Here is a 13,693-nt window from a genome sequence, read left to right as displayed (position 1 = left end):
CAGGTGGCTTCACCTGCTGCTTCGCAGTCTCCAGAGCCCGCCCCCGTACCCCCTGAACCCACCCCTGAGAGGTAATGCTGTGTGGGTTGAAAGTTTTTGTCTGTTGTGGTTTCATTGTCCTCCGCCAAGTGAGTGCTCTTCCTTTTCTTTGGTATGTACCTATATTTGTGTGTGCACTTTCATTGAGAGTGACTGTTTTGTTCTGATGTCTCACTTTTTCCGTTTCGACTGTTTCGATGTGATTGATTGAACATTTATTGAAATGTGTGTTTTTGTTTTTATGTTCCAATTAGACTTGGAAAACCTTGATTGTACTACATGAGTGGTTAGGTGAAAGGTTTCATGAGCAGCATGCATTTTAAAGTGGCTTTGGGTTTAGTACATTCACAGGGGAGAGTGTCCATATTCAGTGTCCAAGGTAAGTCAAACAGTCTGATGATGCTGTGATCATCTGGACTGCGTGGAAACTGTGAGGAGAGAGACACTGGGAAGACTTGCCATGTCTGTGAGCGGTGTGAGAACAGAGAGCCTCAAGGCAGTGGAGTACTGTAGTCATGCAGAGCGAGTCTGCCAAACCCATCATCCTTTAACCCTTAACGTCATCATCATCATAACAATCCATCCATCTTAAACTTGTTTTTTATTTGACCAGCCTTAATACAATACAACAATGACCGGGGCCTGTGCAAGCTGTTGCTTCTATGGTTGGTCATCACTGCCACCGCCCCCCCCCCCCCATAGGAAGCAGGCAGTTCTGTCAAATCTAGAGAGAGTTTGCAGAGTGAACACAGTCAATATGTCACACAAAGCGTTCCCCAAATTCCCTTTCCTAGTTCCCCCAGAGCACGACCTCCCTCTCTTGATCCTTCCTGGCTGTTTTAACTCTACTCTGTCCTCTGCAGCGAGCAGCCACCCCCAGCCACCCAGACACAGCCAGTGGCCCCTGAGGCCCCTGCAGTCCCCTCTGGGGCACCCCGCCACCTGACGCATGCAGCCTCCCATATCTCGTCTGCTCTGATTACACAGTCTAGGTACAGTTGTCACTCAATCACTCCCCCTGTCCCAGTTTCTACCTTTTATGTCAGTCAGGAGATAGGCCACTGTGTGGATTTGGTTGAGATAGGAGGGGGAGAAGCAGGTACAGATGCTCGTACATATTTGCTATTTTATGGGGGGCCAGAGAAGAGGTTTGTGAGGAATATGGATTGGGTTGGGAGAGCTTTATTTTCTGATGCTGAAATAGTGGATGTAAGAGTATACAGGGTGTCAAACAGGATTTATTTGGATTGTCCACAATAGATGATCTATAGATGCTCAAACTATTAGCAAACTACCAACTGCAAGTCAGTTTATATGCAACAGCTTGCTAGGGTTGGCGAATAACTCTCTTCGACATAATTACATGAGCCAGATATTGCATCTTGGTGAAATACCCCAGATCACCCCATTGGACCTCAGAACCTTCAATGGGGGTGTCTGAGATCATTTTCTTAGACTACTGGATTAGGTTTTTGGACCATCGAGAGGCATGGTGTCTATACTACTTTATTGCACCCTCCGAAAACTATTTTGGACCATCACAGCAGATTAAATGAATTTCCATGTAAATGGACAATAAAGTATATCATATCGTATCCATGAATGGTGGTTTGTCAGTAGGATTAAAAATCACATAAAAAATGGTGTCCCATCTACTTGCAGGGTACCACGAAAGGCCATACATATTGAGATTGGGCAGATACGATAGTTATTGTTAGTGGGCAATTTGTTGACAGTTAGTTGAACATGTATAAAACATCTACTAAGGACTCTCCAACTAAAGTGTTACCTTCTATTTTGCATTACAGTGTAGTATTTCAGAGGGTTTAAGATGGCATAACAAATTCTAAGTTCTCATTGTGTATGTGGAGGGAATTGGAGTGAGCCCTAAACCGTCTCTCAGACCTCTCTTGTTGGCTCTCGTTAAGAAACAAGGTTTATAAGCAAGGGCCACCGCCCACCTCTGCGCTGGAGGCTCTGTCAATCACCCCAGTGTTCCGAACCAGCACTTTGCCCAAACGAAAGCGCACCCTGCCCTCTGGGAAACCCAAGCACCTGAGGTACACACGCACCTGGACAGACTGACACAGTGACAGAGATACTGACCACGTCACAGACAGTGGGGTGCAGAGTTGCTTAGGTACGTGGGATAGGGGACAGGAGGGTAAAAAAAAAAAGTCAACTTTGGGACACTAGCCGGATCAAAGGCGCAAGGCCATGACTGCAGCGTTGCTTCATTCGCATTGGCCATGTTTCATAAGAAAATCGGATTATTTACATCTGTCGCAGCATGAAAAGTGGTGCAAAATTAACTGCGACAGCCCCAATTGGATACATGCTATTTTATGGGACAGCAATAGGTCGGTGCAACTTTTTTGCTCGCCTGCACCGGGTCCAACTTCTCTCCAAAAGCTCTTTGCATTAGCTCTCTCCATTATAGCTGAATGGATAGGAAAATGTCCACGAGGCTTGATGTGCAGACTGTACACTGCAGATTGTCTAAAGGGACAAGCAGAGGAATGTAAGCTCATGTGGGGGTTTGGCAGCATTTGCGATTGCTGACTGAAGTTTTTGTTTGACTAATTTGCACCTCTTTCTCCACAATGTCAATATTCCCTTCACAATTATTAATGGTTAGATATGTTTGACCCCAATATAAAAAAAAAAAAACATTTAATGCTGAATGTAGCTAACATCACGCTGAGGTTGACTTTTCTGACATTCCATCTCTCATCTAGAATTTGCAGGTCACCCTGTTTCTTCCATTAACACACATACAAAATCCCCACAGGCCCGTTCAAGTCTGGACCTTTGCATGTCATAGTAAGGAACGGCGGACTCTCGGAGTTGGTATTAATGGGCTCTGTTCAACCTGTGAAGGCCACATAATTAGTGATATGAGAGTAGTTCACGCGGTAGTGCACATAGTAGTCCAGTTAGTGATTGTACCACCTTGTGTGATGGCGGTAGCTCCTCTATCCCACGCTCTCCCATGCTCACTCTGCACGTCACTGCTCAACTGCATGCTCACACACTGGCTTGACTAATTATGATCTGGGGGGGGTAGTTTGTCATAGAACAGCAGAAGGGCGTAACACTTGGATGTCAATCACAATCATTTGTATCCTGCAAATCAGTGATGTACTAAATCGTTATCTATGGCTGTGATGCACCATTCTAGTCCACTACTGAATGGCTAACTGGTGGCTACAGGCAATAGCAGCTGTTGATCGATGTAATGCTTCATAGTACAATAGCTGAAAGGGTCATATTATGTGGGCTAGAATGCTGTCGAATCTGGTACAAATTGAACACAATTTAAAATGTGACACTTATCACAAAAGATGACTATTTTCTGTGCTTGTATAATACCCTCTGATTTGTCAGTGTCTATAAAATGACCTGTTTTGCTTTGCATAACAAGGGGGTTTATGCTACTTATGACTCAATGATCCCCAAGGTTGTTTGGTTCAGCCAACCATTGTAGAGGGTCAATTTTTTTGTTTTGTATCAACAGCTGTGTTTTAATAACGAAAGAAATAAAATCTAACCTTTAATTTAATAGTGGTATTTTATAGGGATCTCCTGGAGCCAGTGTGTTTACCACAGTTGCTTAAAACTGTGAAGGCTATATCAACTCATGATGTGCAGTGAAGGGTGGTTTGAAGTGAATTCATCTCGCCTGCATGGTAGTGTGTTTTTGAGAAGTGGTCCTGTGGCTCACTTGAAAGTTTCCTAATAATTGTGTCATTGAAAAGAAAACAATGTGGGTTGGATGTGTTACCAGGAGTGTGTGTGTGTGTGTGTGTGTGTGTGTGTGTGTGTGTGTGTGTGTGTGTGTGTGTGTGTGTGTGTGTGTGTGTGTGTGTGTGTGTGTGTGTGTGTGTGTGTGTGTGTGTGTGTGTGTGTGTGTGTGTGTGTGTGTGTGTGTGTGTGGTGTGTGTGTGTAGTATCAATATAGTTTCCTTGAATGATGGGGATAAATACAGATATGGTATGTAGGAGCTTAGATGTGTATTGATTTGGTTTGGCAATGTTAGGATCATGGATTTTCAGAACCTGTTTAATTTTGTCTCTCTAGGATATATATATATATTTCCTTTGTGTGTGAATGTGTGCTCTCACAAAGGTATTGCTATGAAACCAAGTTCACCTATACTTCAAAGAGACTGCTGATTGGGTGCTGCCCTTTCTTCGAAAGCTACACAGCTGACTCTGTGGTCAAACTAGGCTGACTGACTAGCAGTTAGAATGAAACTGCTGTGATCTGATAATGTTACAATATGTGAGAAATCCGACGACTCTTACTTTCCTTCAGTAAACAGTGGAGAAAAGTTACATCTGCACATGCAATATTTAAAAACCGGATGCCATTATCGGAAACGAACTCCTTGGGCAGCACGGCATCATACAGGTATAGGTGTACATGGCCTTCATCCAAAGAGCTATTTTTGACCCGTTTTTGACCCTTGACCCTTTTTGTTTCTGATGCGTTATAGCTACAGCCTGCAACAGTCTGCCCCTGGTTACAGCTCCCAGTACAAATCCTCAGTCTCCAGGTACTTCTGTGGGGAAGTTTATCCAGATGCCACTCTCCATAGAACATCTGGATAGTGTGCTTCCTTCCCTTATTGTCAACATAACTTCACTTCTGGAATAACACACCCTTATTCCCCTCCCTCTGTTTTTAGCTCGAAAGATGAAAATCGTGCTTTGACAGTGTTCATTTTAACCTGCGTTTTAACCTCCCCTTTCTTACAAATATGTCAAAACCTGCTTCTCTCTCCTCTCAAATGAAATCTGTTGGCGACTCTGTGAATCTCTCTCACTGCCATAACTGAGGCTCTCTGTTCTAACACTGTTTCTCTGATACCAGGCTGTCTTTCTCTCTCTGTGTGTGGGTCTCTGCTATATTAAACTCCCACTAACCTTTGAGTTAAACGTGTCTGGTGAAGTGGAGGAGCTCCAGGTAAGACTCAAAACATATGTGGACACTCAGTCAGGAAGGAGAGGGGTGGCTGTCCAGCATTCAGTGCACTAGGTTTAATCGTGAGGCATAGTGCTAAGTCTCCTTATTAGTAATTGGTACTTGTAGTACAGTTTCCCAGTTTAGATTGTTATATTGTCTAAACTATGACAGAAAGCAGCAGAACTGATAATCAGACTAGTAGAGATATGTTTCCGTCTAGGTGGTGATGATGTCACTCAGCTTCTTGTTTATCCTTCTGCAGCCAGTATGGCCAGGCTCCCCCCATGCAACAAGCCCCTCCCATGTACCAGGGGCAATCCATGTACCAGGGGCCTCCCATGCAGCAGGGGCCTCCCATGCAGCAGGGGCCTCCCATGTACCAAGGGCCTCCCATGCAGCAGGGACCTCCCATGTACCAGGGGCCCCCCATGCACCAGGCCCCGCATATGCAGCAGCCTCCCATGCAGCAGCCTCCCATGCAGCAGCCTCCACACATGCAGCAGCCTCCACACATGCAGCAGCCTCCTCACATGCAGCAGCCTCCTCACATGCAGCAGTCTCCTCACATGCAGCAAAGCTCCATCCAGATCCCTGTGGGCCCTCCCCCACCAAAGGTGGTCAGCACCGCCTGCATCGTGCCAGGTAGTTACAGCAGGTGGCGCTGTGTGACAATTTGTATGTGTGTTAACAATATGGATAGTGTTGACTTAACCGGGTGTCTCTTTGGGTCATAGCTCCTGCCCCTGTTCCACCCCAAGCCGCCGCCCCTGAACCCCCCTCCAGCAGGCCCCCCTGGATCACTGACGACTCTTTTGCCAACAAGTTTGACCCCAGCAAGACCACCAGCACCAGCATGAAAGTGCCTGCTCTACCTCAGAGTGCCCCACCAGCACCGGTCTATATCCCACACCCTGGCTCTGCCCACACCCCTCACTCTGCCCCAAGCCCTGCCTATAACCCAAGCCCTTCCCCCTACAACCCCACCCCTGCCCCTTTCAATCCCGTTGCCCGGGGCGTTGCCCAAAGGGCGGAGCGCTTCGCTGCCAACAGCAACAGAGCACCCCTCTGTGGAGCCTGCAACAACATGATCAGGTAACAACAACAATACACTGAGTGTACAAAACATTAAAAACACCTTCCTAATATTGAGTTACACCCCCCCTCCCCTTTTGCCCTCAGAACAGCCTCAATTCATCGGCGCATGGACTCTACAAGGGGTCGAAAGCATTCCACAGGGATGCTGGCCCATGTTGACTCCAGTGCTTCCCACAGTTGTGTCAAGTTGGCTGGATGTCCTTTGGGTGGTGGACCCTTGTTGATACACACAGGAAGCTGTTGAGCGTGAAAAACCCAGCAGCGTCACAAACCGGTGGGCCTGGCACCTACTACCATACCCCGTTCATAGGCCTTCAAATCTTTTGTCTTGCTTTTTCACTCTCTGAATGGCACACATACACAATCCATGTCTCAATTGTCTCAAGGCTTAAAAATCCTTCTTTAACCTGCCTCCTCCCCTTCAGTGGATTTAACAGGTGACATCAATAAGGGATCATAGCTTTCACCTGCTTTCTGTCGTTACAGGGGACCCTTCCTGGTGGCCTTGGGTCGATCCTGGCACCCAGAGGAGTTCAACTGTCACTATTGCCACACATCGCTGGCAGACTGCAGCTTTGTGGAGGAGCAGAACGCAGTGTACTGTGAGAACTGCTACGGAGAGTTCTTTGCCCCCACCTGTGCCCGCTGCAACACCAAGATCATGGGGGTAAGATGACAGACCCAAACACAGACAAGTACAACGCACACAAAGTCACTTTGTGCGTGCATACACCTACACATACACCCACACAATAACCTTTTGTCCCTGTGTTTTTTGGTGTGCAGGAGGTGATGCATGCTCTGCGGCAGACATGGCACACCACCTGCTTTGTGTGTGCTGCCTGTGGCAAGGCCTTTGGAAATAGCCTCTTCCACATGGAGGACGGGGAGCCCTACTGCGAGAAAGGTACTTTAGATCAATGGAATAGCATGGCACATAATGAAAAGCCCCATGCGTCAAATGTTTCCTTTAGAGCCCAAACTAGCTCCTGTATGTTTGTCATAATGTCCTCTGTGAAAACAGCTTCTGCAACTGAACTACATTGGAATTATATACATAGACATTTTTTTTTTACGCATGTAACTTTGCTACTGTTTGCACTTTGCTAGTGTTTTCACAATCTATGCTTTCTCTTCCAGATTACATTTCACTCTTCAGCACCAAGTGCCATGGCTGTGACTTTCCAGTAGAAGCTGGAGACAAGTTCATTGAAGCACTGGGTCATACTTGGCACGACACCTGCTTTGTCTGTGCGGTAAGAATGACTACAGCGCTGTACAATAACCCATGTTCCTGCTGTATAAAACGGTTATTATTCAGATCTCTTGGGACTACACCAAAAAAATATTGCTTTGTGACATTCACAATTATGTCCGTCTCCCACAGGTGTGCAATTTGAACCTTGAGGGCCAGCCCTTCTACTCCAAGAAGGACAAGCCCCTGTGCAAGAAGCACGCTCACGCCATCAATGTGTAGATGCTCCATCTGCAGTTTTATGGGGTTTTGGGCAGGTGCTTACGTAGCTATGCCCAAGCCTTGGCAAAGAGCCCTGTAGAGGGCATTGATGCCAGTCAAAATGATGAAAAACACAAGATGAAGATGATAGCAACAAGATTGACTGTTCAGTAAACTGATCAATCAGGCGTGACAAAATTTAAGTATTTTCATTGGTACTGAAATTCAAGACAAAACGGCCTAAAATGCTGCAGCCCCCCACCCCCCGCCCCCCCCGAACATGTGTTATGTTTGTATTTATTAATATCACTTACAAATGAATTATATTATATCAGAGAATTCTTATGTAAATTCTTTGCTACTCCACTCAGGTCCTGGAGGGCCTCAATCCAGTGAGGCTGGAGCAAAAGCCTTAGCAGCCTACAGACACAGGCAGACTGAGTGGAGTAGCAGGGCAATCAGTAAATAAGATGCCTTATTTCACAGGAACACTGTGTGCTTTGTTTTGAATGGAAAAAACCCAAATAGCTTGCAGTGAATGTAATAAAACCGTTTTAGTATCACATCCAGTAGATTAAACATGACGATGCCTCACGCTGACATACAGAGCACAGAACGTGAACCGATACAATACACTGTAGCTTGACACATGCAGGCCTACGGGTACTGTTTGATTTCACAGAGGTATTATTAAAGTGACAGTTTAGTAAGTGATATTTATTGCATCTTTGGCAAAGTGTTATTTATTTACATAGAATAAAACGGAAGTATAACATCCATGGATGTTTTATATTGCTGATCAAACAAAACAGTTATATTTGGACTTTTGCTGAATTATTTAGTTTTGTATGAAGTTGCATCATACAGAGGTTCACAGTATTATATGAAGAACCTGTTATTCACTCTTTCATCCTGGATTTATTTATTTATTATATACAAAGATGGTGCTCTGTTACATTATGATACAGTAATACTATACCAACGTTGGGGATCCAGGTAGAAGATGAGACAACACTTTGGCTATATTTGAACACTTTATGGGGTAGGGAAGTTAGGTTTTTGGAATGTGTCTCATAAACGGGATTTGCTCCTGACTGGAAATCAAGGAACCACTCTGTGTCTTTTATAGTATGTAATGGGAATTTTGGGGAGGTGCACGGATGGTGGACCAGAGCCAGATGGATATGTCACAATGGGCCGCCGGACTACTGTGTCTCCGCGGCTTTGGTCTCTGAATTGCACTTAAGGGAGCCAAGCTCTGGCCTGGGGTCTTACAGATACATTTTACACAACAGATGTCTATGCATGGTGATATGCCATACACCCGTATGAAGCGCTTCATTTAAACAAGAATGTATAGGAAATATCTGTCAAGGCCAAAAACAGCCAAACACAATCATTTCTCTCTCACTAGCACACACACACCTTAAAGGTCAGTTGAGACAGTGTGCTTGTCTACAGACTTTATACTTTGAGTTTATTTTATACATCTTTGTGTATTTTCTGTGTTTGTGTAAGTGTGTGTGCATGCATGAGTTTTGTACATGATTGTCAGTGCATGTCTACTGAGGCAACATCAGTATTAGTTATGTATCTGTGCCACTAGAGTAGCAAAGCATACTGTGATTTTACATAACACTGAGAACACTACACTGAGTACTTTTGATATGCATACTGTATGTGTGTAGATCAACTGGTAAGAATAAACCTTACATGGTACCATTGGAGGGAAATGAAGACGGGCTTGAATTGTTGCTAAATAGTTGTTTACTGAAAGTTCAGCGTATTGAAACTAGTTGTATAGTTTCCAACCACTAGAGTGCAACAGAGTGTTGACACCATTCTGCTACTTGGCATGCCTCAGACACTAGTCACTATATAGTACACTCACTGTATGTTCCCTCTGTCCCCACTCCAGAAAACACTACAAAGCCATTTGTCACCCCTGTGGACTTCGTATCCAACAGTTCAATGTCAAGCTTTTTTCCAGGCCTCATGTATCAACCAGCAATGTCATTACATTAACTCCATAATCAGAAATTGTGGACAGCGTAGGGAAAACAATTGTTTGGATTATTTAGATGGTTCCCCTTTAAAATAAAATAAAAAGAAGACTATTGAGTCAACATGATGATAGAAATGCTGTGCATCCCGTTGAGGCTATTTTTAGACAATCAAATATAGTGTATTTTGTGTCACCTGGTATCTGAAGGACCATGTCAGCAGCCCAAAATGTCAATATCACTGCTTCCAATGCTCACACGTTTCCTCTGTAGTCAACATTGGCTATAATAACCCCATGAAAGAATAGTTAAGGACATATTTAAGGAGGACACAGTTTTATAGAATTTCACAGTCCATTCCCAAATGACTATAACTTCTCTCTGCCATCAGGCATTCATTCCATTTAGGTAAGAGGCCTCTGGTGCATCTCTGTCCTCTGTAACGAGAGACTTAAGTAGCCTTCATCGTTCTCTTCACTCTTGACACTTCCCTCCCTCCTGGCTAGTTCTCACTAAACAGTCTATATGGCACACAGGTTACTTTTCTATGACACTGTATTAAGACAATCCTTTTCAATTTCAGGCTGCTGAGTGGTCTTTTAGATGTTGGTTCACACATTATTTCTGTTTGTACTGCTGTTTAGTAAACACTTGTGAGGCTGCAAGATGTATATCCAATGTGCAAAAGGGATTGCTTCTTCTTCCATGTTCTGTGTTTTGATCGGGGAAGGTATTTTTTTTTCTAGAGTAGTATTTTTGTATTAGAATAGGTATATACTTGGCATGAGATAACAACCACACTCTTAAATCCGATCATTGATTTGCTTATATGTTTTTGAAGCAGTAACTGAAATACGGCTTTGATCTTTGAGTAGTTGTAGGCCGTCAATGTTTTTTTTTCTTTGGCATGGACTGTGTGGGAGGAATAGGGTTGTTGTCATTGTTCTGTTGTACATTATTAATAACACATGAATTAGTGGTTCATCTCTTGCTGCATTTGTACTTAGAACCCTATCGTCTATATAGACAAGGTCTTTTTATGTGGAACGTTGATGTGTTTGGATTGTAACCCCATATTTCAAACGACTCACCCTGCCTGGCCTACCATAACACTAACTAGACTTAGAAATAGGAACACGTTTTATGCATTGCTTTATTAAGTGAAATGCATCTGACTGCTATCAGAACAGAGTTACATGGAGAAAGGATATACCTTGACGATTGAAGAATTTAACAGGAGTCTATCGGGGTGTGTGTGTATCTATCTTGGAAAGGAAATGGGCTTGATTTCGTCTCTCTTGAGAACTTCCTGGATTGGACAATGTTTGAGGGGCCTTAATTTATGCATGCTGTAGCCTATTAAATACCATGACCTTAATTTATATTGTTCAGCAAAGACTACGAATCACCATTATGTTTTTGTTTTACAACCACAAGTATGCCTGTATTACCAGAGTCAATGTTGATAGGCTGCTGGTATCTCTAGATCTCTAGGGAGTTGTTCCACAAAATGGGTGCCTCTTGCGTCCATTTGATATTTAAGTAGAACTTGTGCAACAATATTACATTTTAAAAGCCTGTTATATTATATGAAGTGCCCTTTTAATACAGACCATATGGAGAATCCAATAAATATATATTTTTTTTTTATGTGAATAAAGGCAACCTAAAGTGCCAAAATTCAGCATTTTGATGCCCCTCCATCAACCCTGTGTCACTTCTTCTAGGAAGATTTCAACCCACTTACTCAAAACATTTGTCACCATCATTGTAAAGCCCTAGTTATTTTTGTTGCTTTGACAAAGTAATTTGAAGATTATTTATTTCATGTGATTATTGATTCATTTACGCCTGTCCCTCATTTTCGTGATCCCTGTTATGTGAACTGAACTTTTGTTTTAATATGGTGAAACTATTTATTTTAAAATATTTTTTTTAAAGAAACATTTAACATTAATTGTCAAATCATAGTTTAAAAGCAGGTGATATGGTTTGACTATCTTTGGCCATTTTCTGGTGTTTTGTGGTGGGAAACTGAGCAGGTCGAACATAACACGTCAACCCAGTTACCCATAGATAGACAGACTAGAAATGTTTTTTTTTCTCGGGAAGCTGATATTCACTTGCCACTCCCTGTTGCACAGAAGCGTCCATTCCCCCTGTCACAAGGGGATTTGTGGTTGATTTAAGAAGAAATAGTCAACCCTGTTACTTTATTTTGATTTGATTTATTTGGCACTTTAATAGGCCCTTTCTATAGTCATTTTTGTTATTTAAAAAACCTCTTGAGATGAGAACATGTTTTTTATGAATTTGAACATGTCCTCTTGACAATGTTAAACTTTGGTGAAATTACACTTCTCAAAAGGCACTGAATTGGTGGAATGACCCTAGGATGGTTTGAATCTTTGAAATTTGTCAATAAACATTTTATTTCACAACGTTGTCTTTCACCTTGATTTATTATTCCACTTCCTTCTCACCCTTATTCTTCCACTTTCTTCCCACCTTTATTCTTCATATCCTATCCTCCTCTTCATCTATCTCCTCCTCCACCTTTTTATTCTCCATATCATCTCTCCTTTATCCATGTTTTTCAATCCCTCTTATGTCCACACTTTGTCCACCTCTTTCTCAATTTTCACCATCTATCTGCTTCTCCAGTTTCTCTATATACCTCTCAAGCTCCATCTCCTCCCTCTCCTCTCCACGCTTCTTCCCTGATTTTTTTACTCTCCACGCTCTTCTATTTGTGAGTAGACTATTGTATGCATGTGTCAAACAAACACAAATATACTGTAGTAGATTAGGACAATGAAAAATAATAGGTATGTCCATTTACACCAGGGGGCGTCACTGAGGTAATTGGGACATACTTAAAGTCTCCATAGAAATACTCCTACCGCAACTCGGTCCCCCTCAAATGGTTGTGCATTCGCAGCAGTGATTGAAAAATGTTGGTCTGTCTACGTGTGCTTCATCAAATGACATAGGCAGAGGCAAAAACAGAGCGAGTAGAGCAGGGCCGACGTTAAACTGCATGTTTGGGAAATGTACACCACATTTTTGCAACTTCAAGACGAAATATAAAGATACAGAGGAGTGCTCGCCCGGAACCAAAAGGATTGCCACATCTGCTGAAGAAAAAGGTGAGGTGGAATGAAATCTAACCAGGCTAGGTCATAAACCTGTTAATTCTGCCCTCGCTTTTGCAGTTGTCGTGGAAAAAGTTCGTTTTTGTGTGTGAAAAATAAAACGAGAAAACACACAAATTAGCTACTTGCTTCATTTTGGAAGTGTATTACGTTTATAGTTATTAACAAGTTGGCTAAACATTTTAACTTCGGTTTAAATACAGCCACTTGTTTCCGAGAGTTTGTTTTGAAAGCGAAAACTACCTCGCTAGATTGTTAGCGCTAGCTAATTTTAGCGTAGCCACTTGCTAGTTAGCGAGCTAGCTAAGTATCGAGATACATTTGTTTGGCTAGCTTACTCGTTTGCAAGTACTTCTACTAGCAAACCTGACACTGAACTTTGATATTGACCGAATTGGTTAGTATGTAGTTAGCCAGAGTATTATTTGCTAGTTGTTTAGTTTGAATTGTTTTTATAACTCAATTCACTCATTACGCAATGAAAGTTGTTAGCTAGTGGGTTGCTAGTTAGCTAGCACAGAGCGGTATCATGTAACGTTATAAGTATCGCTTCCAGAGACATTGCAACAATGTAACACATTTTACTGAGTGGTTGAATGCAATGATTTTTGGAATCATTTGTATCAAATTAGATGACAAAATAACACATTTTTCACTTTCCCTCTGAAAAGTAAGTTCTATTTGAATAGTACAACTTGAAAGCCTAGTAGGCTAGCCTAGTGTTAACTTCATTTATTATACATAGTTAACTAGCTAACGTTAGTTGTTCGCGGATTAAAACTGTACATTGGCTCATGGTAGGCCGACTCGTTGCAATGTAAGTGTGTTTTGTAACAAGTGTTTATCAGATGACAGAGGAGGACAACGTACCACATCAAGTACTGATAACAAGGATTAAGTTGATTAAGCAAATAATCACCCAAATAAGCATTCATCCTGCTCTTTAGTTAGACTTCACGTCAGCTCTCACGTTTCT

General features: G+C 42.7%; 3 protein-coding genes across 6 annotated transcripts in view; all 3 read left to right on the top strand.

Annotated features, from left to right (window-relative positions):
• Positions 1-3,910, top strand: part of LOC106606152 (LIM domain-binding protein 3) — a 61,061-nt gene extending 57,151 nt beyond the window's left edge. Inside the window, exons 7-8 of one of the 2 annotated variants that reach the window (XM_014202295.3) lie at positions 903-1,031; positions 1,968-3,910. In XM_014202295.3, coding sequence (XP_014057770.3) covers positions 903-1,031; positions 1,968-2,124 — 286 coding nt within the window. In that variant the 3' untranslated portion in view covers positions 2,125-3,910. Of the gene's footprint in view, positions 1-902; positions 1,442-1,967 lie in introns of those variants that run through there. The other variant, XM_045720348.2, reaches the window with a different exon arrangement.
• LOC106606142 (LIM domain-binding protein 3) lies at positions 1,977-12,003 on the top strand. Of its 2 annotated transcripts, XM_082975439.1 has the most exons (8): positions 1,977-2,099; positions 4,539-4,598; positions 5,271-5,650; positions 5,743-6,100; positions 6,590-6,770; positions 6,890-7,010; positions 7,244-7,359; positions 7,491-12,003. In XM_082975439.1, the coding sequence occupies exons 3-8, from the start codon at positions 5,293-5,295 to the stop codon at positions 7,578-7,580; spliced, it is 1,224 nt and encodes a 407-aa protein (XP_082831565.1). In that variant the 5' UTR covers positions 1,977-2,099; positions 4,539-4,598; positions 5,271-5,292; the 3' UTR covers positions 7,581-12,003. The 2 variants fall into 2 exon arrangements, with proteins under 2 accessions (XP_082831565.1, XP_082831564.1); XM_082975438.1 differs by lacking the exon at positions 1,977-2,099 and having other exon boundaries at positions 3,982-4,598.
• Positions 12,004-12,435: 432 nt separating this feature from the next.
• Positions 12,436-13,693, top strand: part of LOC106606127 (bone morphogenetic protein receptor type-1A) — a 72,880-nt gene continuing 71,622 nt past the window's right edge. For both annotated transcript variants that reach the window (XM_014202262.3, XM_014202254.3), the window contains exon 1: positions 12,436-12,711. The gene's annotated coding sequence lies outside the window, so the exon portion shown is untranslated. The remainder of the gene's footprint in view (positions 12,712-13,693) is intronic.

Source organism: Salmo salar, chromosome 01, assembly GCF_965601325.2.
Source record: "Salmo salar chromosome 01, fSalSal1, whole genome shotgun sequence".
In the NCBI taxonomy this organism is placed as follows: Eukaryota; Metazoa; Chordata; class Actinopteri; order Salmoniformes; family Salmonidae; genus Salmo; species Salmo salar.
Note: the sequence above shows the minus strand (reverse complement) of the source record. Positions and strands in the feature narration are given on the sequence as shown.